Source organism: Coregonus clupeaformis, chromosome 7 (genome assembly GCF_020615455.1).
Source record: "Coregonus clupeaformis isolate EN_2021a chromosome 7, ASM2061545v1, whole genome shotgun sequence".
Classification (NCBI taxonomy): Eukaryota; Metazoa; Chordata; class Actinopteri; order Salmoniformes; family Salmonidae; genus Coregonus; species Coregonus clupeaformis.
In genome coordinates, this window is record NC_059198.1 from 17,975,076 (window position 1) to 18,002,421 (window position 27,346).

The 27,346-nt window shown below is 46.2% G+C and overlaps 1 protein-coding gene across 2 annotated transcripts in view; it reads left to right on the forward strand.

Moving 5' to 3' along the window:
* LOC121569878 (collectin-12) overlaps window positions 1–27,346 on the forward strand; it is a 73,711-nt gene that overhangs the window by 31,864 nt on the left and 14,501 nt on the right. For both annotated transcript variants that reach the window (XM_041881158.2, XM_041881157.2), the window contains one exon: window positions 19,521–19,643. In XM_041881158.2, coding sequence (XP_041737092.2) covers window positions 19,521–19,643 — 123 coding nt within the window. The remainder of the gene's footprint in view (window positions 1–19,520; window positions 19,644–27,346) is intronic.

Sequence of the window (27,346 nt, forward strand, 5' to 3'; positions counted from 1 at the left end):
TCCCTCCCCCCGCCCCGCCCCGCCCCGCCTGCCTGCCTGCCTCCCTCCCCTCCTCCTCCTCCCTCCCTCCCTCCCTCCCTCCCTCCCTCCCTCCCTCCCTCCCTCCCTCCCTCCCTCCCTCCCTACCTCCCTGCCTGCCTGCCTGCCTGCCTGCCTGCCTGCCTCCCTCCCTCCCTCCCTCCCTCCCTCCCTCCCTCCCTCCCTCCCTCCCTCCCTCCCTCCCTCCCTCCCTCCCCTCCCTCCCTCCCTCCCTGCCTGCCTGCCTGCCTGCCTGCCTGCCTGCCTGCCTGCCTCCCTCCTTCCCTCCCTCCCTCCCTACCTCCCTCCCTGCCTGCCTCCCTGCCTGTCCGCCTCTTTGCCTGTATGCCTTAAAGTTGAACCGCAACTCATCTGAGAACCATTTTGGAGGTGTTTATTTATTTACCTTTACTGGATCATTATCCACAGTGAAGAGTGAGGAATTTGGCCACCTTTATATCCACTGTAGAGGCACCATTTAACTTTATCTCCAGCTCTATTTTCTCTGTGAGTGAGTTTGAGCAGCCCAGATACACTCATTTTATCTGTCTGGTATTACTCAAGAGATCAGAGGGGGTGTCTGGGATATTTAGAGATGATTACACCATGTAAAAGACATGTACCCGGCTCCCTTTATGAGTACAGAACCAGGGAAATAGCATAGGGAAATGTAAGCATGCATCAGGATGGGAATTAGAATGAATTTGAATGAATGTATGTTTTTTTGGGGGCATCTCTCGAAGGTAGTGTTCTACTATTGAGGATTCTCTTAGGTGACCAGTAGAGGCCAGTTATAGACCAGTAGAGATCAGTAGGCAGTAGAGACCAGTAGAGACCAGTAGAGACCAGTAGGCAGTAGAGACCAGTAGAGACCAGTAAACCAGTATGTGACCAGTTGAGACCAGTAGGCAGTAGAGACCAGTAGAGACTGGTAAACCAGTATGTGACCAGTAGAGACCAGTAGGCAGTAGAGACCAGTAGAGACCAGTAGGAGGTAGAGACCAGTAGAGACCAGTATCTTTGGAGGGTTCTTCCTAGAACCGGCTATGAACGGTTCAAATAATTAAAATGTAATTATTTATGACAATACATTACATATATCATAAGGCCTTTCTTTGAGGGCCTAGTTATTTTAATGATAATGCCAGAGAAGACAATGTTTGGAGGATATATTGGCACGGGTGTTGTTAGGCCGGAGACAAAGTCGGATTCGAGGGCATTATCACTTTTATAGAATGGGTTACCAACGTATTCACATAATGATTGTTATTTTGATCAATTTATTCATACTATTTCATTCTTCCACAAGATATAGTCCCGACACAAATCTAGGGTTGCTATCCAAGCCGGCTGGTCATTCGTTCTATCGTTTCGGTTGTCCAGAGACGCGACCCAGTCGTTCAGTCTTTTTGTTCAGTATCTATGGACGCGACCCAGTCGTTCGTTCTAAATGTTCCATTGCCATACTGGCTGGCAACGTTCTTATCCCTTGCTGGCTAGCTAGCCAACTACGGCTAACTTACAGTCACGTCAAACAGTGCAGCCAGAATAACAACAGAAGCAGCATTTGCATTTCTTTAAGCTGTTTTCTAGTGACATTTATTTGAACACATCCATAACAATGAACCGCCTGGCATAGAAAATGTGCTCTCTCGTGAGGACGCAGTTGTTCAGAGGAGCTAGCTAACAACACAGCTAACTGTCACGGACGTTGAAGGACGGGTCAGACCAAGGCGCAGCGTGAAATGCATACATGTTTATTATAATGGTAAACACACGAACAAAACAACAAACCAACGAAACGTGAAGTCCTCAGGCTAAACACAAATACAAGCCTCTAACACGGAACAAGATCCCACAACGAATGATTGCCAATAGGCTACTAAAGTAGAGATAACGAGCGACAGCTGCCTCTGATTGGGAATCACACCCGGCCAAACATAGAAACACAAACCTAGAATGAAAACCTAGAAATAATAACATAGATATCCACACCCTGACTCAACATACAAGAGTCCCATAAGTCATGGCGTGACAGTACCCCCCAAAGGTGCGGACTCCGACCGCACAAACCTGACATAACAGGGTAGGGTCCGGGTGGGCATTCCGCCTCGGAGGCGGATCTGCCCCTGGTCTGGTCTGGACCTCAGCACGCTGCTTCCACTCTCCTTCCTCCCACGATGCACCAAGCCCTGTCTGTACCCTGGTGTGGGAGACCCGAACCTGGAGAGGGGCTGATGTCTGGGTCTGGACTGGAGCCGCTGACCGGAGCTGGACTGGGCACCGGTGGAGCGGACTGCTCTGGCTCCGGAGTGGAGCTGCTGACCGGAGCTGGACTATGCACCGGTGGAGCAGACTGCTCTGGCTCCGGAGTGAGCTGCTGACCGGAGCTGGACTACACCCCGGTGGAGCGGACTGCTCTGGTTCCGGAGTGGAGCCGGTGACCGGAGCTGGACTGGCACCAGTGGAGCGGACTGCTCTGGCTCCGGAGTGGAGCAGCTGACCGGAGCTGGACTGGACCCCGGTGGAGCGGACTGCTCTGGCTCCGGAGTGGAGCAGGCACCGGTGGAACGGGCACGGGCCGTGCCGGACTGGACACACGCACCACTGGTCTGGTGCGAGGAGCAGGCACAGGCCGGCCGGACTAGGAACACGCAGCACTGGCTTGGTGCGAGGAGCAGGAACGGGCCAGGCCGGACTGGCGACACGCACCACTGGCTTGGTGCGGGGAACAGGCACGGGCCGTACCGGACTGGGAATACGCACCACTGGTCTGGTGCGAGGAGCAGGACGGGCCGGACTGGCGACACGCACCACTGGCTTGGTGCGGGGAGCAGGCACGGGCCGGACCGGACTTGGAACACGCACCACTGGTCTGGTGCGAGGAGCAGGAACAGGCCGGGCCGGACTGGCGACACGCACCACTGGCCTGGTGCGAGGAACAGGAACGGGCCGGGCCGGACTGGGAACACGCACCACTGGTCTGGTGCGAGGAGCAGGAACAGGCCGGGCCGGACTGGCGACACGCACCACTGGCCTGGTGCGAGGAACAGGAACGGGCCGGGCCGGACTGGGAACACGCACCACTGGTCTGGTGCGAGGAACAGGAACGGGCCGGGCCGGACTGGGGACACACACCACTGGCTTGGTGCGGGGAGCAGGTACGGATCGTACCGGGCTGGCGACACGCACCACTGGCTTGGTGCGGGGAGCAGGCACGGGCCGTACCGGACTGGGAACACGCACCACTGGCTTGGTGCGAGGAACAGGAACGGGCCGGGCCGGACTGGGAACACGCACCACTGGCTTGGTGCGGGGAGCAGGTACGGGGCGTACTGGGCTGGCGACACGCACCACTGGTTCTTTCACTCTCCGCGCCCAGTCCTCCTCCCGTGAGGACTCCTCCCTGAGCCCCCACGAGTGCAGTGGTCGGGGCTCTTCTCCATCGATCCCCGACCACCCTTTTAGCCCCCCCAAAACATTTTCTTGGGGCTGTCTCTCGGGCTTCCTCCTCGGCCGGCGCCTTCTGTGTTGCCGTTGCTCCTCTCTAAACCGGGCCTCCACTGTCTCCTCCCAAGGACGGGGATCCATCCCAGCCTGAATCTCCTCCCATGTCCAGGATCCTTTTCCATCCAGGATCTCCTCCCATGTCCAGGATGTCTGCTCCTGGGCACGCTGCTTGGTCCATTTTTGATGGGATCTTCTGTCACGGACATTGAAGGACGGGTCAGACCAAGGCGCAGCGTGAAATGCATACATGTTTATTATAACGATAAACACACAAACAAAACAACAAACCAACGAAACATGAAGTCCTGAGGCTAAACACAAATACAAGCCTCTAACACGGAACAAGATCCCACAACTAATGATTGCCAATAGGCTACTAAAGTATGATCCCCAATCAGAGACAACTGATTGGGAATCACACCCGGCCAAACATAGAAACACAAACCTAGAATGAAAACATAGAAATACTAACATAGATATCCACACCCTGACTCAACATACAAGAGTCCCATAAGTCAGGGCGTGACACTAACACAATCACTTCAAACTGAAGCTGGAAAGACTGAAAACGTTTTACCTTTTTTCAATGTACATTTCTTTGTATATGTCCATATACATTATGCCAGCTGATTCATGATTTCAACTGGCTGAGAAACGCTGCCTGCCTTGAGACTACCTCAATCATCTAAACTGGAACAACTATCTCAGTAACAGGTGCAATAAGTCCAGCTACTAACAGATTGGATTAGTTTAGAAAATTAGTTTAGTATGCTATTTATCTCCGTGTAGCATAAAATTAATCAATCAATCAAAAACACAGATATTAAAACAAACAATTCTGAAAATCACCCTGCAATAGAGCATGCTGGGAAATATGATATATGGTTCTATGTCGAACCCTTCTTGCTTTCCAAAGAATCCTGCTTGCCTAGAAAAGAAAATGGTTCTTAGGATGTTAAAGGTTCTTGGTAGAACCCTATCCCTCCGCAAAGAACCCTTTTGGAACCCATTTTTCTAAAAGTATAGAGACCAGTAGGTGACCAGCAGAGACCAGTTGAGACCAGTAAATATGTGATAGAATGGCTTTGTGGGTTGGTAGGAGGATCAGTGGTTCCATCTATGGGGACGTGGCAGATCCCTGTCTCAGACTCTCCTAAGCTCTCTGTCACAGTGTCTCTCTGTCACAGTGTCAAACACTTCCTGTCTGGCTCGTCACACTTTACTGTAGCGTGACAGGAGTCACTGTCTGTTTTCTCTACTGTCACTGCTACATCTACTCTGCTTTCTCTACGTCTGTTCATGTTTCTCTCTTCCTCTTCTTCACTCTCTGTTCCTCTCCATCGTCCTCTCTCTCTGTTTCTCTCTATCCTCCCTCTCCACATTTCTCTCCCTGTCCAACGCCTTCTCTCCCCCCATCTTCTGTATCTCAATCTCAGCATCCCCCTTTCCTCTCACCAGCCTCCCTCCATCCCTCTTCACTCATAACCGCTCGCATCACTCCCGCCTGTCTCGTGTGGTGGAGGCGTATGGTTTCCATCACATGTAATAAAAGAGATGGAGCCTAAATCAGGCCACACATGCAGCAGAGATGGCGTCAGTTTCCTGGAGCCCCCAAGAACCATCACATGAACTCAGAGCCCTCTGGCCCGCTTGGTTTCTCCACTCCCTATGTATGACATCATTCACAGGTAGAAACTAAGTGAACACAGGGGGCATATGTTTTGGATTCTATTCAATCTGCCAGGACCTCTACTGTACAATTCAGAGCTGGACTGAATTGTTGTTTGAGCACATTTAGCTTATTTAGCTTGGAGGCCCAGTTTGGAGCCTGTGCGTAAAGTTGAACCAAGCCCTAAGCCACAGTGGCTCACCTCGCCCTCCCCACAGAACAGAATTCTGATAATGGGAAGCAGAGCTGGGTCTCTGCTGTGCCAACCACAGTGATACCTCCTAGTCAGTCACACATAGATACATTGGCTTGATGCATTGTCATTTAATGACAGGATTTAACATTGGTGTAAGTAGGGCTGTTACGGTGACTGTATTACCACCACACCAACGGTCACGAGTCATGACGGCAGTCAATTCCACATGACCGTTTAGTCACGGGAATTAGTCTTCTCCAAGCTCTGATGCTGCTGATGGTCATTAGTAGCCTACCAAACTTGCTAACTGCCTGGTACTCAGCACTCTATTGTCCCTCTAATCACTCTGACCTCAATGCAAATGTAAGCATTTACATTTTAGTCATTTAGCAGACGCTCTTATCCAGAGTGACTTACAGTTAGTGCATACACAACATTTTTTTTTTCATACTCTAATACTCAAAATCTAATCAAACACTTAATGAGAGCCCATTAGCTCATGTTGCACAACATTTCTATAGGCTATGCAATTGCGTGAGAAAACAAGAGTTTTGATGGGAATTATCTAGTGTAAATGGCCTCTATTACAAAGAGGAGGATCCCATCAGCTTTCTATAGGCTAGGCCAACTATATTGATTTCTCAACTTTCCTAATGTTAAGCACATTGCTTCTCTTTACAACAGGAGGATAGCCTACCAGGCTGGCATGAAAATGAACCATGGGAAAAGCGTCCTCCATTCGCTATTTAAGTGCATAGATTACATGCATTTTTCCCCTGCCCCTGTTTCGAGACAGGTGCATGATAGTGGTCCATTCTAAATCAAAACAAATTTCACACATATATTATTTAGTAAATGTAAAGACGAGATTACATCAAGAATAGTCTGATTGGTGACAATATTAGCCTATCACTTGACTATGCTTGGAATATTTATTTTTCGCACAGAATAGAATAGGTCACCTTTTGTACTATGGGGGATAGTAGATTGACATAGGCTGGTGCTTTGCTGTTCATTAGACCTGCTCATCTTGTTGGCTGACTATCTTGTTGGCTGACGAAAAGTAAATGTGAACAGTTCTTCCAACATCTTCAATATGCACCTTGGAATTCGAAAGGACGCTCGCAGTTGCATCCCCGATGTATCTGTCTTCATTAGTAGCCTGTGAAAAGGACCCGATCACGTGACGGGCATTGGCTAATAATAATTTAGATATCTGAGAGAGCCATGTGAGTGAGAGGTGCTTCGGAGCACGCAGCCAGGAGAAGGGAATTATAATGATTATATTCAGCCCAAGGGCACAACGGCCACGGACCGCAAAAGGCATGGATTTTTTTAGGGGGAATTACGGCCACACAAAGGAGATGCCGCCGGGAAATTTTAGGCATTATCAAGTGCTTGTCAAATTGTGAATGAGAGACTGATGAAGTGTGTACAGTCATGAGACTTTTTTCAAATCATCATTAGAGTCGCATCATACAGCCTTAGAATGTATTACAAATCAAAAGATATAGCCCAACATTTGTATCACAAAAAATTAAGCATACAGGAGGACCTGTTTCTTTGTTATCCGCTCAACACCGAATAGCCGCATTTGTGCACTCCCTCAAATCGTTTGGAGAAAATGTAATTTCTATTTTATTAAGCTATGTTCAATTGTATTCTTCATACTATAAAATAATATAAAATAATGCCACGAAATTCTAAGCAAATCTTGTCTGCTAAATGAACTAGTGTAGGCCACAGCCATATGGCATAGCCAGATCAGGGCCTAACATAGTGACAACTCAGAGTATGCTATTCTGTTCATCTGAAATAGACTACATTTTCTTCATATCATGTTTCTTTAGACCTGTCTAAAATAAATAATGGATTTATTGTGATGGTGTAGGCTATATTAAATGGATTTATTAGACTTATTAAAATGAAGATTTTCCAAAGGTCTGCATCAGTGGCTTGTAGGCTATGTGTGGAAGCCAGGAGATGCTAAATGTGTTTATGTTAATTAATGGTAAATTACCGTGAGACAGGCAGTTATTTGCTTGACAATCACCGGCTGACAAAATTACATGACCGCCACAGCCCTAGGTGTAAGCCATACATGTGTTTATTCATGCTTATTCATTCACACACAGAGACATAGGCATAAGCACACACACACACACACGCACGCGCACACGCACACGCACACACACACACACACACACATACATACATACACACAGAAACACACACACACAGACACACACACACTTTGTCTCATACTTTGTACTACTTTATGCCATTGAAGAAGTCAGAGCTGCGTATGAGTCATTCATTGAGCCTTCCTCCCCCTCCAAATTGTAAAAAGAGCTCTTGGCTTGGTTTACAGTATATAAAACAATCTTATTAAACTTCTAATTTCTATTTGGAGTAAAGAGCCACAGATGGGCTGCAGGAAAAGTCCAGCATTTAGCATGATTTACAAAACAAATGTAACATTCCAACCGTATTGTCCTGCGTTTTAACGACACCGTTTTGGTCTTTTCGCACAACAAGGTTATCCATGACTGTCCATTGTCTTTATGTGCTCTCACCAGGAGTCTATCCTGAACTAGTCTATTTCTCAACCATCTCAACCATCCGTGATGCCAGAGGTTCACTTTCACATAGCAATGCGATGATTGCCCTCTTGGAGCTGATTTTGTGCTGATTCCTGGAAAGGTTTGAGTGTGTGTTAGGCAGGGCACAGTTCCAGATCACTCTTAGCCTGACCTCCGCTCACAGCGCTCTGTCCTCATCGGTGAATATAGCTTTCTCCTCATATTTACTGTAAATAAACGCTGTCTTCTAATGAGCAAGGCTGTACGTTTCTGCTCGACCGTTTGCCCCAGGGACGTCCCGTTTGCCATTCTGGCCAATAATTAAAAGGGCAATCCGGGATTGGTACATCCATATTCGGACTGTTAAATTAATGATACAAGCCATTGGCCACTTGAGCAGTTTGATGTTTTTCAAATCCCAGAGTGACCCTTTAATGGTCGATTTGTAGAAGAGAACAAGTTGATGAGGCTTGGGTAGGATACTGTTCCAGTAAACTGACCAAACATTGGTCAAAGGCAAAGCTCTGGGACATAACAGCATACTCCAATGTGAACATGGTATGTCATAACTCGATAGCATTAGAAGAACAATAGCATACACTGTTCATCCCAAACAGCCAACCATCAGCACTTAGTTTTGAAAAGAGATTGGTGTTCTTTACTTGTTATGGAAAAAGTTCTTAGTGTTTGGAGCAGCATTGTGTTTTGCTGCAAGCAATAAAAGTGTTTTTGTCAGTCTGTGGTTTCAGTATCCTGATTGTTTTGTGGTCAGCCAGGCTAACCTAGGTTTGACCGTGCAGCTGTGGGAAGTGATGACAAACCACTGTCCAGTTGAATGAGCAGCAGCCAGTCTGAAGGAACCATGAAACTCCGCAGATAGACAACACATTGTCGTTAAACAAGGAAGCGCAGCATTCACTCTTACATTTTAGTCATTTAGCAGACGCTCTTATCCAGAGCGACTTACATGAGCAATTAGGGTTAAGTGCCTTGCTTAAGGGCACATTGACAGATTTTTCACCTAGTCGGCTCTGGGATTAGAACCAGCGACATTTCGGTTACTGGCACAACGCTCTTACCCACTAAGCTACCTGCCGCCCCTCTTGTCTCCATTTCTCTGGAGTCTGCTCTTATTTCTCTCAGATCCTTCCTCTGAAATTTTTATAATCACAGACCAGCCTGTGAATGATTTTCACTGTAGCCTACAGTCACTTCGTGGATTTATCACTCCGTTTTGGCCGGAGTAAAACCTCTCGCTTCGCCTCTTCCTCTCTGGTAAATTCAAACCTCAATGTTTAAATGGCATCAGCTATCAGTGGTTCTCTCCTCTATGTTGCAGTCTGTTTTGTGGATTTGGTTTGGTGATCTGATATGAGAACAGACAGTTTATGTTTCACATTTTGTTTGAATTGTCCAATGTCCATCTGTCAGATGACTATTACTCTTCTAATATTCAACAAGGGAATCTGTGGCCCTTGTATCCCAGGTGCTTATGGTATCAAATCAAATCAAATGTATTGGTCACATACACATGGTTAGCAGATGTTATTGCGAGTGTAGCGAAATGCTTGTGCTTCTAGTTCCAACAGTGCAGCGATATCTAGCAAGTAATATCTAACAGTTCTACAACAAAAACCTAATACACACAAATCTAAGTAAAGGAATGGAATACGAATATATAAATATATGGATGAGCAATGTCATTATCATTATCAGAGTGGCATATTCTAAGATGCAATAGATAGTATAGAATACAGTATATACATATGAGATGGGTAATGCAATCAATCAATCAATCAATTTTATTTTATATAGCCCTTCTTACATCAGCTAATATCTCGAAGTGCTGTACAGAAACCCAGCCTAAAACCCCAAACAGCTAGTAATGCAGGTGTAGAAGCACGGTGGCTAGGAAAAACTCCCTAGAAAGGCAAAACCTAGGAAGAAACCTAGAGAGGAACCAGGCTATGAGGGGTGGCCAGTCCTCTTCTGGCTGTGCCGGGTGGAGATTATAACAGAACCATGCCAAGATGTTCAAAAATGTTCATAAGTGACAAGCATGGTCAAATAATAATCAGGAATAAATCTCAGTTGGCTTTTCATAGCCGATCATTAGAGTTTAAAACAGCAGGTCTGGGACAGGTAGGGGTTCCATAACCGCAGGCAGAACAGTTTAAACTGGAATAGCAGCAAGGCCAGGCGGACTGGGGACAACAAGGAGTCACCACGGCCGGTAGTCCCGACGTATGGTCCTAGGGCTCAGGTCTCTCAGTTGGCTTTTCATAGCCGATCATTTAGAGTTGAAAACAGCAGGTCTGGGACAGGTAGGGGTTTCGTAGCCGCAGGCAGAACAGTTGAAACTGGAATAGCAGCAAGGCCAGGCGGACTGGGGACAGCAAGGTGTCATCATGCCCGGTAGTCCTGACGTATGGTCCTAGGGCTCAGGTTCTCAGAGAGAAAGAGAGAACGAGAGAATTAGAGAGAGCATACTTAAATTCACACAGGACACTGGATAAGACAGGAGAAGTACTCCAGGTATAACCAACTAACCCCAGCCCCCCGACACATAAACTACTGCAGCATAAATACTGGAGGCTGAGACAGGAGCGGTCCGGAGACACTGTGGCCCCATCCGAAGAAACCCCCGGACAGGGCCAAACAGGAAGGATATAACCCCACCCACTCCGCCAAAGCACAGCCCCCGCACCACTAGAGGGATATCCCCAACCACCAACTTACAATCCTGAGACAAGGCCGAGTATAGCCCACAGAGGTCTCCACCACAGCACAAACCAAGGGGGGCGCCAACCCAGACAGGAAGATCACGTCAGTAACTCAACCCACTCAAGTGACGCACCCCTCCCAGGGACGGCATGAAAGAGCACCAGCAAGCCAGTGACTCAGCCCCTGCAACAGGGTTAGAGGCAGAGAACCCCAGTGGAGAGGGGAACCGGCCCGGCAGAGACAGCAAGGGCTGTTCGTTGCTCCAGCCTTTCCGTTCACCTTCACACTCCTGGGCCAGACTACACTCAATCATATGACCTACTGAAGAGATAAGTCTTCAGTAAAGACTTAAAGGTTGAGACCGAGTCTGCGTCTCTCACATGGGTAGGCAGACTGTTCCATAAAAATGGAGATCTATAGGAGAAAGCCCTGCCTCCCGCTGTTTGCTTAGAAATTCTAGGGACAATTAGGAGGCCTGCGTCTTGTGACCGTAGCGTACGTATTGGTATGTACGGCAGGACCAACTCGGAAAGATAGGTAGGAGCAAGCCCATGTAACGCTTTATAGGTTAACAGTAAAACCTTGAAATCAGCCCTTGCCTTAACAGGAAGCCAGTGTAGGGAAGCTAGCACTGGAGTAATATGATCAAATTTCTTGGTTCTAGTCAGGATTCTAGCAGCCGTATTTAGCACTAACTGAAGTTTATTTAGTGCTTTATCCGGGTAGCCGGAAAATAGAGCATTGCAGTAGTCTAATCTAGAAGTAACAAATGCATGGATTAATTTTTCTGCATCATTTTTGGACAGAAAATTTCTGATTTTTGCAATGTTACGTAGATGGAAAAAAGCTGTCCTTGAAACAGTCTTGATATGTTCGTCAAAAGAGAGATCAGGGTCAAGAGTAACGCCTAGGTCCTTCACAGTTTTATTTGAGACGACTTTACAACCATCAAGATGAATTGTCAGATTTAACAGAAGATCTCTTTGTTTCTTGGGACCTAGAACAAGCATCTCTGTTTTGTCCGAGTTTAAAAGTAAAAAGTTTTCAGCCATCCACTTCCTTATGTCTGAAACACAGGCTTCTAGCGAGGGCAATTTTGGGGCTTCACCATGCTTCATTGAAATGTACAGCTGTGTGTCATCCGCATAGCAGTGAAAGTTAACATTATGTTTTCGAATAACATCCCCAAGAGGTAAAATATATAGTGAAAACAATAGTGGTCCTAAACGGAACCTTGAGGAACACCGACATGTACAGTTGATTTGTCGGAGGACAGACCATTCACAGAGACAAACTGATATCTTTCCGACAGGTAGGATCTAAACCAGGCCAGAACTTGTCCGTGTAGACCAATTTGGGTTTCCAGTCTCTCCAAAAGAATGTGGTGATCGATGGTGTCAAAGGCAGCACTAAGGTCTAGTAGCACGAGGACAGATGCAGAGCCTCGGTCTGACGCCATTAAAAGGTCATTTACCACCTTCACAAGTGCAGTCTCAGTGCTATGATGGGGTCTAAAACCAGACTGAAGCATTTCGTATACATTGTTTGTCTTCAGAAAGGCAGTGAGTTGCTGCGCAACAGCTTTTTCTAAAATTTTTGAGAGGAATGGAAGATTCGATATAGGCCGATAGTTTTTTATATTTTCCGGGTCAAGGTTTGGCTTTTTCAAGAGAGGCTTTATCACTGCCACTTTTAGTGAGTTTGGTACACATCCGGTGGATAGAGAGCTGTTTATTATGTTCAACATAGGAGGGCCAAGCACAGGAAGCAGCTCCTTCAGCAGTTTAGTAGGAATAGGATCCAGTATGCAGCTTGAAGGTTTAGAGGCCATGATTATTTTCATCATTTTGTCAAGAGATATAGTACTAAAACACTTAAGTGTCTCTCCCGATCCCAGGCCCTCGCAGAGTCTGTGCAGATCCAGGACAGCTAAGCCCTGGAGGAATACGCAGATTCAAAGAGGAGTCCGTAATTTGCTTTCTAATGGTCATGATCTTTTCCTCAAAGAAGTTCATGAATTTATCACTGCTGAAGTGAAAACCATCCTCTCTTGGGGAATGCTGCTTTTTAGTTAGCTTTGCAACAGTATCAAAAAGAAATTTTGGATTGTTCTTATTTTCCTCGATTAATTTGGAAAAGTAGGATGATCGAGCAGCAGTGAGGGCTCTTCGGTACTGCACGGTACTGTCTTTCCAAGCTAGTCGGAAGACTTCCAGTTTGGTGTGGCGCCATTTCCGTTCCAATTTCCTGGAAGCTTGCTTCAAAGCTCGGGTATTTTCTGTATACCAGGGAGCTAGTTTCTTATGACAAATGTTTTTCGTTTTTAGGGGTGCAACTGCATCTAGGGTATTGCGCAAGGTTAAATTGAGTTCCTCAGTTAAGTGGTTAACTGATTTTTGTCCTCTGACGTCCTTGGGTAGGCAGAAGGAGTCTGGAAGGGCATCAATGAATTTTTGTGTTGTCTGAGAATTTATAGCACGACTTTTGATGCTCCTTGGTTGGGGTCTGAGCAGATTATTTGTTGCGATTGCAAACGTAATAAAATGGTGGTCCGATAGTCCAGGATTTTGTGGAAAAACATTAAGATCTACAACATTTATTCCATGGGACAAAACTAGGTCCAGAGTATGACTGTGGCAGTGAGTAGGTCCAGAGACATGTTGGACAAAACCCACTGAGTCGATAATGGCTCCGAAAGACTTTTGGAGTGGGTCTGTGGACTTCTCCATGTGAATATTAAAATCACCAAAAATTAGAATATGATCTGCTATGACTACAAGGTCTGATAGGAATTCAGGAAACTCAGAGAGGAACGCTGTATATGGCCCAGGAGGCCTGTAAACAGTAGCTATAAAAAGTGATTGAGTAGGCTGCATAGATTTCATGACTAGAAGCTCGAAAGATGAAAACGTCATTTTTTTTTTGTAAATTGAAATTTGCTATCGTAAATGTTAGCAACACCTCCGCCTTTGCGGGATGCACGGGGAATATGGTCACTAGTGTAACCAGGAGGTGAGGCCTCATTTAACACAGCAAATTCATCAGGCTTAAGCCATGTTTCAGTCAGGCCAATCACATCAAGATTATGATCAGTGATTAGTTCATTGACTATGACTGCCTTTGAAGTGAGGGATCTAACATTAAGTAACCCTATTTTGAGATGTGAGGTATCACGATCTCTTTCAATAATGGCAGGAATGGAGGAGGTCTTTATCCTAATAAGATTGCTAGGGTGAACACCACCATGTTTAGTTTTGCCCAACCTAGGTCGAGGCACAGACACAGTCTCAATGGGTATGGCTGAGCTGACTACACTGACTATGCTATTGGCAGACTCCACTAAGCTGGCAGGTTGGCTAACAGCCTGCTGCCTGGCCTGCACCCTATTTCACTGTGGGGCTAGAGGAGTTAGAGCCCTATCTATGTTGGTAGATAAGAGGAGAGCACCCCTCCAGTTAGGATGGAGTCCGTCACTCCTCAGCAGGTCAGGCTTGATCCTGTTTGTGGGTGAGTCCCAGAAAGAGGGCCAATTATCCACAAATGTTATCTTTTGGGAGGGGCAGAAAACAGTTTTCAACCAGCGATTGAGTGCTGAGACTCTGCTGTAGAGCTCGTCACTTCCCCTAACTGGGAGGGGGCCAGAGACAATTACTCGATGCCGACACATCTTTCTAGCTGATTTACACGCTGAAGCTATGTTGCACTTGGTGACCTCTGACTGTTTCATCCTAACATCGTTGGTGCCGACGTGGATAACAATATCTCTATACTCTCTACACTCGCCAGTTTTAGCTTTAGCCAGCACCATCTTTAGATTAGCCTTAACGTCGGTAGCCCTGCCCCCTGGTAAACAGTGTATGATCGCTGGGTGATTCGTTTTAAGTCTAATACTGCGGGTAATGGAGTCGCCAATGACTAGGGTTTTCAATTTGTCAGAGCTAATGGTGGGAGCCTTCGGAGTCTCAGACCCCGTAACGGGAGGAGTAGAGACTAGAGAAGACTCAGACTCAGACTCCGACTCGCTACATAATGGGGAAAACCGGTTGAAGGTTTCTGTCGGCTGAATGAGCGACACCGGTTGAGCATTCCAACAGTATTTCCCTCCAGAAGCCATGAGAAAGTTGTCCGGCTGCGGGGACTGTGCGGGGGGGATTTATACTAACATTACTGTCTGTACTTACTGGTGGCACAGACGCTGTTTCTTCCTTTCCTACACTGATATTACCCTTGCCTAACGATTGCGTCTGAAGCTGGGCTTGTAGCACAGCTATTCTCGCCGTAAGGCGAGAATTCTCCTGTATATTATGAGTACAGCGACTGCAATTAGAAGACATCATGTTAATGTTACTACTTAGCTTCGGCTGTTGAAGATGTTGATGAACCATGTCCAGATAAAGCGTCCGGAGTGAAAAAGTTGAATAAGGGAAAAAAGTTGCGATGGAAAAAAGGAAAATAACGTAAAGTTGGCAGCTAAAACGCACAGGAAAATGACTCTTCTGTCTCGGGATAAACGTCCGGGGTGAAAAAGTTTAACGAAAAAAGATGAGTGAGGACAAAACTAAAAAGTTGGTAAATTTGTTGAACACAGAGATTGATTAAACGTTTATTAAAAGTAAAACGTGAATAGTTTGTTAGGTAGCCAAGTAGCAACAAACAGCAGAGCAGCACGGAGACAATGCAAGATATGTAAACATTATTAAGATAGTATAGAATACAGTATATACATATGACATGGGTGGTATGGACATACAAATGCTTTCCCAGTCAGTGACAATGTTTATTGACCTGACTTTGATGTGATGCAGTCAGGAGTCCAGCATCTATGTCTGCGTCCCAAATGGGATCCTATTCCCTATATAGTGCACTACTTTGACCAAAGTCCTGGTCAAAAGTAGTGCACTATATAGGAAATATGATGACATTTAGGACAATGCCTGTGTCTGTTGTCCTGTTGTCAGACTGAAGGGCCCATCCAGGAAGTCACCCACTGGGCGACAAACAACCAAGTCATGACCTTTGGATCACGACCCTGGACTGTCACTGGGATCTCACTGGGGTGCAGAAAAACACAAGAGTCCAACAGAACACAGCTGCTTCATCTGATACTTCCAGCCCCCTTCTCTCTAAATCTGACCATCGATTGGAGAGAGTAGGGATGGAAGGAGCTTGAAAATGGAGGGGGTTGCAGGTTGCTTTGTTGTTGTGGCGGCCCTGTTTGTGTTTTGACAGCTGTCTTCCATGTTGAATACTTGGACAGCTAACCCTGAGTGCTCAGTTGATCCTATCGACATTGTCTAATGAGGAAAAAGCTGGAATGCCTTGTCTGTGTATTGTAAAAATTCATTTTCTAGTGTTTTGATTTACTTTCAGAGCAATAGATTTATAAGAACTCTGTCAACATATTTAGATAGCACTGCTGTTTCTGGCCCAAGCCTTTTTGATTACTTTGAAGTGATGTTCTCATGTGCTTGTTTAGCAGTGGAAGCCGGCATTGGGTTTGTACTCCAAACACACGTCAGTCGTTATAAATGTTCGGAAGCTTTGATATTCATTTTGTTTAGGCCTGACGGCTACATACTCAATGACAATTGCTATGATCTACAATGATCTATGCATAGAGGCAAACCACTGATTGAAGAGGAGCTTTGTCACTGACCAATACATCTCACCGACCAAGACATTGGTCAGCTGCTATTGGACCTGTCTGAGGTGATTCTGTATAACTGGCTGCACACACAGAACTGGCACAGTGATTGTAAGAGATGTTCTTGGTAGGCTCTAGTCCTTGTTAGGAGATTTTAAGGGGACCACCGAGGGGCCAGTTATAGATGGGGCCATCATAAGCCATGTGAGGGTGCCATTTGTGACTCACTGAGAGGTGGACCAGGTACCTCAGCTCCAAAGAGAAACGTGTGGTGTCAGGATAGCAAGGCGTACAGGTGCTATCATTCATCTCTCTCTCTCTCATTTCTCTCTTGTTCTCTTTATTTCTCTCTGTCTTTTTCCTCTCTCTTCTTTCTTGTTGCTTCCCATCTGTTATCGCTCTTTGTCCGTCTCTTTCTCTCTCTACTCTCCTTCTCTGACTTTCTCTCGGTTAGTTACCTTCTTTAGCTGTAATTATAGTGACTGTTGTTAAAGATAAACAGTAATGAAAAATAACAACTCTCCAGTTACGTTATCTTAACATGTTGTGTAATAGAGCAGTGTGCTGACTGCTGAAGTGCTCCATGTGGTCGTTAGGGGCGATGGGGAGTGCATACTTAGCCTCAGTGAGCTAGGGAAGTTAGTGAACTGCTGCTTGCTTGAACCGCCAGCGAGTTGAGTCAACCTGAATGACTGAAGGTTGGCTAGGAGCTAGTGAAAGCTTGGAGTGCTGAACCGTGTTTGCGTATGCCTTGTCCGTGCCTCAACACTCTTTCAGGTAAATCAAATTTTCCCTCCGACTTGGTTGAGTGGACACAATGCATCTTCAAGTCCCACTGCGGCCCTATAGCAGCCGAGCAACCTGACTAACTTTTTTAAATCAATTAAAAAACGAAATCTTATTTACAATGATGACCTGATCACTCCAGTATTTTCTAATTGGCTAAAGCTATCCCTCGCTAGCTATACCTCTTCTCAACTGTATGGGTGGTGATACAAGTCCTCTGGTACCAAATGGTTCCAGTGCACTGAAGAAAATTATTAAGATTCTTAAATGGTTCTTCCTCAGCTCTTAAGGTTCCTTGGAGAACTCTTGCCCGATAAAGAACCTTTGAGTTAAGTGTGGGGTTCTTGGTGGTCCTCTGTAGCTCAATTGGTAGAGCATGACGCTTGTAATGCCAGAGTAGTGGGTTTGATCCCCGGGACCACCCATACATAAAAATGTATGCACACATGACTGTAAGTCGCTTTGGATAAAAGCGTCTGCTAAATGGCTTTAGATGCTTTAGGTTCCTTGAAGCCAGTTCCACTGCAATTCTTTTTGTTTTACTGTTCCCCTCTAATTAGGTACTGATTTAGACCTGGGACACTATGTGTGTGCAATTAATTATCAGGTAGAACAGAAAACCAGCAGGCTCTGGATCTTGTAGGGTAAGAGTTGAATACCCCTGCTTTAGGTATCTCATACAGTATCTTAGTCCTCCCAACCCTAGCAGTCATTCTGAATATAGGTTGCGGGTGAATAAAAATTCAGAATGTTGAATATCCCCACTCTGTCTGGATTCTAATAGGAATAACACGTCACTTTGCAAGCCAGCATCATGCAACTTGCAGGCCTGATGTGGCCTGTAAACCATGAGTTTCAGGTCACTTTGTTAGGGTTAAACTAGGCCCTCAAAATAAAGCCTTATGAAATATAAATTGTCTTAAAACATTTTATTTGAATGTTGACACATTCACTTAGGATCTCACTTGGTGAAGGCCACAGGAGTGAAAATGAATGAAAGCGACAACCATGTCTCTGTTACTAGCAAACACAGTCATGGGTGGTACTGGTAACTGTAAAATTCACTTGAAAGGCACCCTGGGAAATATGCAAATAAGGCTCAACACCTTATTTGCATAAAATAATATGTTGAGTGTGTGTTCTTCCTCAAAGAACCATCCCATTTAAGGTTCTTCAGAGAACCTAAAATGGTTCCCCTATGGCATCGCTCTGAATAACCTTATTTGGTTCCAACTGGAACCTTTCTTTTTAAGACTGTAGGCTACACTGGAAAGCTAGTCTACACCATTTCTACACCTCTGCTTTTAATGGAAATTATTAGGATATAATTCATTATCATAATCACATTAAAATTAAACAGGAAGCCCAATAGGCATATATTTAGCATAGGCCAAGAAGTGTTAACACAAAGATTGCATTGGCACAGGCCGTCTTTGTGTTGCCATGGAAAAAGTGGCTTTCCTTTCGGTGGACATGCAAAGGAGTTTTATTTCAGGTACATGGAAAGCAGGACCTTTGATTTTCCCCCACTTCCTGAATTAAAATGAAATACAGATGTGTTCCCGTCAGCACTGCGGATCTCGGCACTCATCTGTCAGGAAACATATCCTTGGAAAGAAATATTCCAAGAGAATGTTGGAGAATGCCTGCGTGGCTCTGTGACTTTCCCCACTGGTTAGAGGCACTTGAAAGTCCATGGTTTGAATCAGAGGAGGTTGATATCATATCTCTTACATCTTACGTGTGTGTGTGTTTGGTGTCCCTCACCCCCTCACCAACCGGGCCCTCAGGGGACCAGTGGGCCCTTTAATGTGGCCTCCAGGCTGTTTGTCCAGTTGTGGGGACCTGGAGATTCAGACCCAGTACCTGGAGAGACCCCAGACCCCCAGCCCACATAGGGCCAGCCAGGCCCCACTCTGACCTGGCTCTCTGCTGTCTCCACATAGCCTGGCTCTGTAGCCATCTGAGCCACAATAGACCCCTGACCATATGTGTCGCAAATGGCACCCTGCTTCCTATATAGTGCACTAGGCCCCTCAAACTCAACTCTGGACCTCGAAACCAGTTCCACTGCCTTTTTTCATCGTTCCCCTCTAATCAGGGACTGATTTACGTGGGTGCAATTAATTATCAGGTAGAACAGAAACCAGCAGGCTCTGGACCTCGTAGGGTAAGAGTTGAATACCCCTGCCACAGGCAATGTACAGAGACCCAGGACCGTCATACGATGTATTAAATGTTTTGGTATGATTACCATAACATCCTTTCACTTCGTATGGTTACATTGTGAATATTGATGTGGGAAGGACAGCAAATATGCTGTCCATAACTATTTTCGAAACATTTTTCACATACACATTTTTATTAATCTACATTTCTCTCCTTGTGTAGGGATCCAGGAGGGGACCCAGTGCACTAAATGTAAGAATGAGTGGGCATTAAAGACCTCGATAGCACTGCTCTACGTGCTGTGTACTCTACTCACCATCGCTGTGGCTGTCCTCGGGTATAAAGGTAAGCAGGGACACCTCTTCATGTTTATCTATCTGTCAGTCAAAGTGCATGGTTGCGTCCCAAATGGCACCCTATTCCCTATGTAGTGCACAACCTTTGACCAGGACCCATAGGGAATAAGGTGCCAATTGGGACTTAGCCCATGCTACTTTATAGAGGTAGGGAGAGACATATTTTCATGCGTGTGTATCTATCATGCATGCTACTTTAGAGACATAGAATGGAAAGTGTATGTCACTGTGCAACCGTGGTGGCTAGCATTGTTCAACCAAACCTGATTATGCCGAAACATGTTGTTGCTTGACATATTTCACTAAAGTTGTGCGGTTCATTGAGAAAGTGAGTGTCCAAACTGTGCGTGGGGTCCTTGTTCATATCCTGCCAGGAAATAAGATTGCATTGGAGAGTGTGTGTGGGGGGACCAGGCTGTGTGTGTGTTGTGTGTGTGTGTTTGTGTGCCTAACGTCCCCAGTCACCCCTTTCGGTCTGCCCAAACATGACATGGATGCTGTTGCACAATGTTTCATTGTTATTAATTAAGGCTAGTGGAAGAGTCATGGAAACTCTGAGCGATGCCACCGACTGTAAGATCATCACACTCTCTGAAACCAAAACAAGCCATTTTCTCTCGAAAGTAACATTTACACACAGTCAGCCGCCCCCTTTTCTGCGAAACCTCAGCACCGTTGTCTGTCCTCCCCCTTGCACCCTTACTGCACCCCTGCACACGTGCCCCCGTTCACCCTGTCTCCGTTTATTTAACCAACACCCCCAATCACACCTCCGGGAACCAACCCGGGGCTTTGTGGAGCTCCACTTCCTGCGTACCGATTTTTCCAGCTTTGGGAAAACTGTCCCGCAACGGTCCGAAGGCCAAACTTAAGACTGTTCCTGTGATAATTGCGCTAACTATTCCCATATGTGTACACATGTGTTTTTTCCTATTTACAACATCTCAAAATGACACCGGTTTAACATCTCTCGTGGTTATTGGGGATTCTCGACTACATTAAAAGTGATGTCCTTTACACTCACACTTGAGTTCAGTCAGTCAGCAGTCAATCCTCATCCTTGTTCCCCACTGCATATTTTTATGCATCCCTAATTTAGACCAGATGAGCGGTGAACTCGGTGCCACTCTAGCAGAACCCACTGAAATGTTTTTTTTTTACTGGCGGAGCTGTAGTACTGGGCTGTCCAGGGAACCACAGCTCCACAGCCTAAACATGCATTCAGGTCCAGATGGTTATGTGGAGTGAGATCCCAATGCTCTATTCACTTCACATCTGTATTCTGTACTGTAGAATACAGTATATGATGAACTGTGACCAGATATCTTAACACCGAGCTGACCCTGTGCTCTCTACTCTCAACCATAACAATGTCCTCGCTTCATCTCTTTATCTCTTTATGGTGTGTATGTGGTCTCCACTGAGATATAGAACCTCCGTGATATAGACTTTCCTTGCAGGCAAGACTAGGGCTACGTCCCATATGTCAACCTATTCCCTATATAGTGCACTACTTTTCACCAGGGGGCTCTGGTCAAAAGTAGTGCACTATATAGGGAATAGGGTGTCATTTGAGACACGACCCAGTTTATATGAGGATCAGAAAAAGGTGAATATGAGGAAGGAGAGGACACAGAGAGGGGAAGTGGAGGGTGTAGGGGGAGTCTCCCCACTCTTTGTCCTCACTCAGCACTCCTGCTGCATTCATTTCTTTTTCCCTCTCTTTCTTTTCCTCTGTTTCTCTCTGTGCTCAGGCTGTGTGCATGGGATCTGTCACTACATTCTGGGCTATAATCAGAGCTTTAGCCAAAATAAGCGAAGGTGTCAGGTTGTGTGTATGTGTGTATGCACGCATGTGTGTGTGTGTGTGTGTGTGTGTGTGCATGCGTTTGTGCGTGCGTGCTCGGTGCCTGCTCAGTGTGTGTGTGTGTGTGTGTTTTGTGTGTGAGGAAGGGATGACACCCATAAACCACAGCTGCAGCACAGCTGGCCTATTACACGGGGCATAGTAGAGCATAGCTCTTGGCCAGATATTATACAGTATGTGTGTTTGTGTGTTTGTGTGTTTGTGTGTGTGTGTGTGTGTGTGTTATAGAGAGAAACAATGTACAGTAAATGTATGGTTTAAGGTGAATGTGTATTTTGTGCTCTGTGTGGTACAGTAGTGTATGGTGTCTGGAAATGTGTTTCATTTAGTTTGCAGTGGAACATTTCATTCAGACTGGCCATACCTATCCAATCTGAGGTAAAACTACTCTTTCAATTGACAGGGAGTTTTTATAGTTCATATGGCTTTCTCCAAACTGTCATAGTTGTTTTTGTATTTCGAGAGTATTTTGGGTGGTTAGTCATCTATGAAGGTGAAAATGTGAAACATACATCTGTCCACCAGGGTGAGAAGGCTATATCCCTAGTGGCATTTGATTTCCATATACAGGAGACTTGATTTTCCCAAAATATTAGGACGTCTACTCTGTACGAAGCCATTTTCCATCATAATTATATGACTTCTCTCTGTTTCAAGTCTGGAGACTTTTCTAGGAATGGTTGGGAATGTTGTTTTGATGTCTTGTTTCCTGCACTGGAAAGAGTGGGATGCTGGGAGAATGAGACATTCAGTGAGTGTATGTAGTAAACGCTTTCTCAAACATGCGAAAGCAATTACTTCTGAGTTTCACAAACACTACTACACGTCTATGACACCACCCATACCAGGCACATATCCAGAAAGTGTCTCAGAGTAGGAATGCTGATCTAGGATCATCTTTACCTTAAATCATAATGAATAAGAGGGGTGGGGTGGGGGGGGGGGGGGGACCTGATCCTAGATCAGCACTCCTACTCCTACAAGCGATTCAGTCTACTCCCATTTTAGTTTAGCCCAATTACAGACGAACACATGCAAGTCATTCAAAGCATGCATGAATTTCTGGGTTTCTATTTTTGTAAGGCGTTTTTTTCCATTGTTTGTTGACAATGAGAAAAGTACACTCATCCTTGGTGGTTTGAAGAATGACTCATTGTTGTTTCTCTGTCTCTCATCTCTCATTTCCAAGCTGTTGCCTTTCATCCTCTCTGTCATTGTCAGTTAGATGTTCTATCAGCACTCTACTTGTATGTCATGTAAATGTACTTCCTTAATTGGGTCGTTCCATGAAATGAGTGCCTTTTGTGAATAGTTATGCACGCTCAAAAAATATTTTCCATCTTCAAAGTGGTAGGCATGTTGTGTAAATCAAATTATACAAACCCCCCAAAAATCTATTTTAGTTCTAGGTTGTAAGGCAACAAAATAGGAAAAATGCCAAGGGGGGTGAATACTTTCGCAAGCCACTGTATGTGAACTGAACTCTCATTTTTAATATGGTCAAACTATTCCTTTTTTAAAAAAATTCTTCAAAATAAACATTGAAGCAGGTGAGCTGGTTCTACTCTTTTTGACCATTTTGTGGTGTTTTGTGTTAGACAACTGAGCGTGTTGAGCATAACACATCAACCCTGTTACCCATAGACAGGCTAGAAATATTTTAACAATTTACACACAACAAGCTTCCATTTCCCCTGATTTATGGCTGATTTAAGATGAAATCGACAACCCTGTTATGGTCAACCATGTTACTTTATTTGGCACTTAATAGGCACTAATTTTTTATTTTACCTCTTAAGATTGGAAAACATGCAATGCAGGAAATGTTAAACTTATAGGGCTCTATTTTTGGCTGGTGTTAAGCCAGCACAATTGTCAAACACACGCTTGTTTGCAATTTCGACCTGTTAAAGCAGTCACTCTTCTATTTTCAAACCATAACGCCAGGATTGGTAATTTACCTCGTAAGGGACGGTAACAACACATCTGCTACGCTGATCCTCAATTCGGGGGGCCCTCAGGGGTGCGTGCTCAGTCCCCTCCTGTACTCCCTGTTCACCCATGACTGCATGGCCAGGCACGACTCCAACACCATCATTAAGTTTGCCGACGACACAACAGTGGTAGGCCTGATCACCGACAACAATGAGACAGCCTATAGGGAGGAGGTCAGAGACCTGGCCATTACATTTACATTTACGTCATTTAGCAGACGCTCTTATCCAGAGCGACTTACAAATTGGTGCATTCACCTTATAGCCAGTGGGATAACCACTTAACAATATTATTATAAAAAAATTTTTTTGGGGGGGGTGTGGGGTGGGGTAAGGGGGGGTATTGCTTAAAGAGGTGGGGTTTCAATTGTCTCCGGTAGGTGGTGAGTGACTCCGCTGTCCTGGCGTCGTGAGGGAGCTTGTTCCACCATTGGGGTGCCAGAGCAGCGAACAGTTTTGACTGGGCTGAGCGGGAACTGTGCTTCCGCAGGGGTAGGGGGGCCAGCAGGCCAGAGGTGGATGAACGCAATGCCCTCGTTTGGGTGTAGGGACTGATCAGAGCCTGAAGGTACGGAGGTGCCGTTCCCCTCACAGCTCCGTAGGCAAGCACCATGGTCTTGTAGCAGATGCGAGCTTCAACTGGAAGCCAGTGGAGTGTGCGGAGGAGCGGGGTGACGTGAGAGAACTTGGGAAGGTTGAACACCAGACTGCGGCATTCTGGATGAGTTGTAGGGGTTTAATGAAACAGGCAGGGAGCCCAGCCAACAGCGAGTTGCAATAATCCAGACGGGAGATGACAAGTGCCTGGATTAGGACCTGTGCCGCTTCCTGTGTAAGGCAGGGTCGTACTCTCCGAATGTTGTAGAGCATGAACCTACAGGATCGGGTCACAGCCTTGATGTTAGCGGAGAACGACAGGGTGTTGTCCAGGGTCACGCTAAGGCTCTTCGCACTTTGGGAGGAGGACACAACGGAGTTGTCAACCGTGATGGCGAGATCATGGAACGGGCAGTCCTTCCCCGGGAGGAAGAGCAGCTCCGTCTTGCCGAGGTTCAGCTTGAGGTGGTGATCCGTCATCCACACTGATATGTCTGCCAGACATGCAGAGATGCGATTCGCCACCTGGTTATCAGAAGGGGGAAAGGAGAAGATTAGTTGTGTGTCGTCTGCGTAGCAATGATAGGAGAGGCCATGTGAGGATATGACAGAGCCAAGTGACTTGGTGTATAGCGAGAATAGGAGAGGGCCTAGAACTGAGCCCTGGGGGACACCAGTGGTGAGAGCACGTGGTGCGGAGACAGATTCTCGCCACGCCACTTGGTAGGAGCGACCGGTCAGGTAGGACGCAATCCAAGAGTGAGCCGCGCCGGAGATGCCCAGCTCGGAGAGGGTGGAGAGGAGGATCTGATGGTTCACAGTATCAAAGGCAGCAGACAGGTCTAGAAGGACAAGAGCAGAGGAGAGAGAGTTAGCTTTAGCAGTGCAGAGAGCCTCCGTGACACAGAGAAGAGCAGTCTCAGTTGAATGACCAGTCTTGAAACCTGACTGGTTTGGATCAAGAAGGTCATTCTGAGAGAGATAGCAAGAGAGTTGGCTAAAGACGGCACGCTCAAGAGTTTTGGAGAGAAAAGAAAGAAGGGATACTGGTCTGTAGTTGTTGACATCAGAGGGATCGAGTGTTGGTTTTTTGAGAAGGGGTGCAACTCTCGCTCTCTTGAAGACGGAAGGGACATAGCCAGCGGTCAAGGATGAGTTGATGAGCGAGGTGAGGTAAGGGAGAAGGTCACCGGAGATGGTCTGGAGAAGAGAGGAGGGGATAGGGTCAAGCGGGCAGGTTGTTGGGCGGCCGGCCGTCACAAGTCGCAAGATTTTATCTGGAGAGAGAGGGGAGAAAGAAGTCAAAGCATTGATCTTGGTGGCCATGTGGTGCCAGGATAACAACCTCTCCCTCAACGTGATCAAGACAAAGGAGATGATTGTGGACTACAGGAAAAAAAAGAGGACTGAGCACACCCCCATTCTCATCGAAGGGGCTGTAGTGGAACAGGTTGAGAGCTTCAAGTTCCTTGGTGTCCACATCACCAACAAACTAACATGGTCCAAACACACCAAGACAGTCGTGAAGAGGCCACGACAAAGCCTATTCCCCCTCAGGAGACTGAAAAGATTTGGCATGGGTCCTCAGATCCTCAAAAAGTTCTACAGCTGCACCATCGACAGCATCCTGACTGGTTGCATCACCGACTGGTATGGCAACTGCTCGGCCTCTGACCGCAAGGCACTACAGAGGGTAGTGCGTATGGCCCAGTACATCACTGGGGCCAAGCTTCCTGCCATCCAGGCAGTGGCGGCTGGCCGATAGAGGGCGCTAGGGCGCCGCCCCCTTAAATAAAATTATTTAAAAAAATAAAATAAAAAATAAATAAAAATAATAATAATAATAATAAAAACATCAGTATGTCAATATTTGTGTGTTTGAAATATGGAATGCACACAGTAATATGTGTAAGATATGATAGAAAATCATATTCGCAACCTTTCCTCTGCCTGTCAAACGCCTCGTCAGCTCTGGGCGATACAGAAAGTGCCCCGAGGAGGCGGGTCTACGTAGCAGTTAAGCCAATTGCTAATTTAAGATATGAATGTATGACATAAAATGTAGCTAATCAGCGATTTTAATTCGAATCCAAGGAGGGCGATTATTTTATCGCCCCCAAGCTCGCCCCCTGATAAAATAAGGACCGGGCTCCAGTGGCGCCATTTTTACTAGACGACAATGGCGAGCGCAAACGTTACTCCTCCAAGACCCAACCCTAACTCGGTGAAATCTCTCCTCCAAGATCCGTTTGAGAGGAGAACTTTGTCAGAGAAAGTTCGGGTGAAAGAGCTGGGCCCAGATCAACCTGACCTCTCAATCAGACAGCAGGCTAGCGAGAAAGGGAAGCAGTATATGCGCGGCTTCTCCCGTAGCTGGTACACCAGGAAGGCTTGGCTAGCTGGGTGCACTGATGCTAATGCTTTATTTTGCTTTCCGTGCTTGCTTTTTAAAACGACGGGGTCAGATTCAGCATGGACAGGTACCGGAGTGAGGGATATGAAGCACCTGTCAGAGAAGGTAAAGAAACATGAGAACACCAGGGCACACATGGACAACTCTGTAAAGCTAGCTGTATTAGGAAGGGTGAACATTGCTACGCAGCTGGATGACGGCCACAGGATTGCGGTAAGGAAACACAATGAGGAGGTGGATAAAAACAGGCACATTCTATCCAAAATTATCGATTGTGTGAAGTTCTGTGGGGCTTTTGAGTTGGCCTTGCGTGGGCACGAGGAGACTGACTCCTCGGACAACCCCGGCATTTTCCGGGGCTTAGTGGATTTTGTTGCCTCCCTCGACAGTGTGCTGGAGGAGCACCTGAAGACAGCTACCGTTTTTAAGGGCACGTCAAAGACGATACAGAACGAGCTGTTGGACTGTATGCTGTCAGTGCTTAAGGATTACATCCTGGAGGAAGTAAAGAGTGCTGATTTTATCGCCATTCAAGCTGACGAGACGACTGACGTTTCCACCCACTGCCAGTTGGTGCTTGTGATACGCTACATCAATGCTAAAAGTAACGTCCAAGAGCGTTTTTTCGAGTTCATTTTGATCGAGAACGCAACCGCCGACACCATCGCTACAGCGCTGCTGGAGAGGCTCAGCACCATACTCTCACATGGACAAAAGGCCAAACTTATTGCCCAGGCTTACGACGGAGCAAGTGTGATGAGGGGAGCCACCGGCGGAGTGCAGCGTAAAATAGTGGATGTGTACGAAAATGCGCACTACGT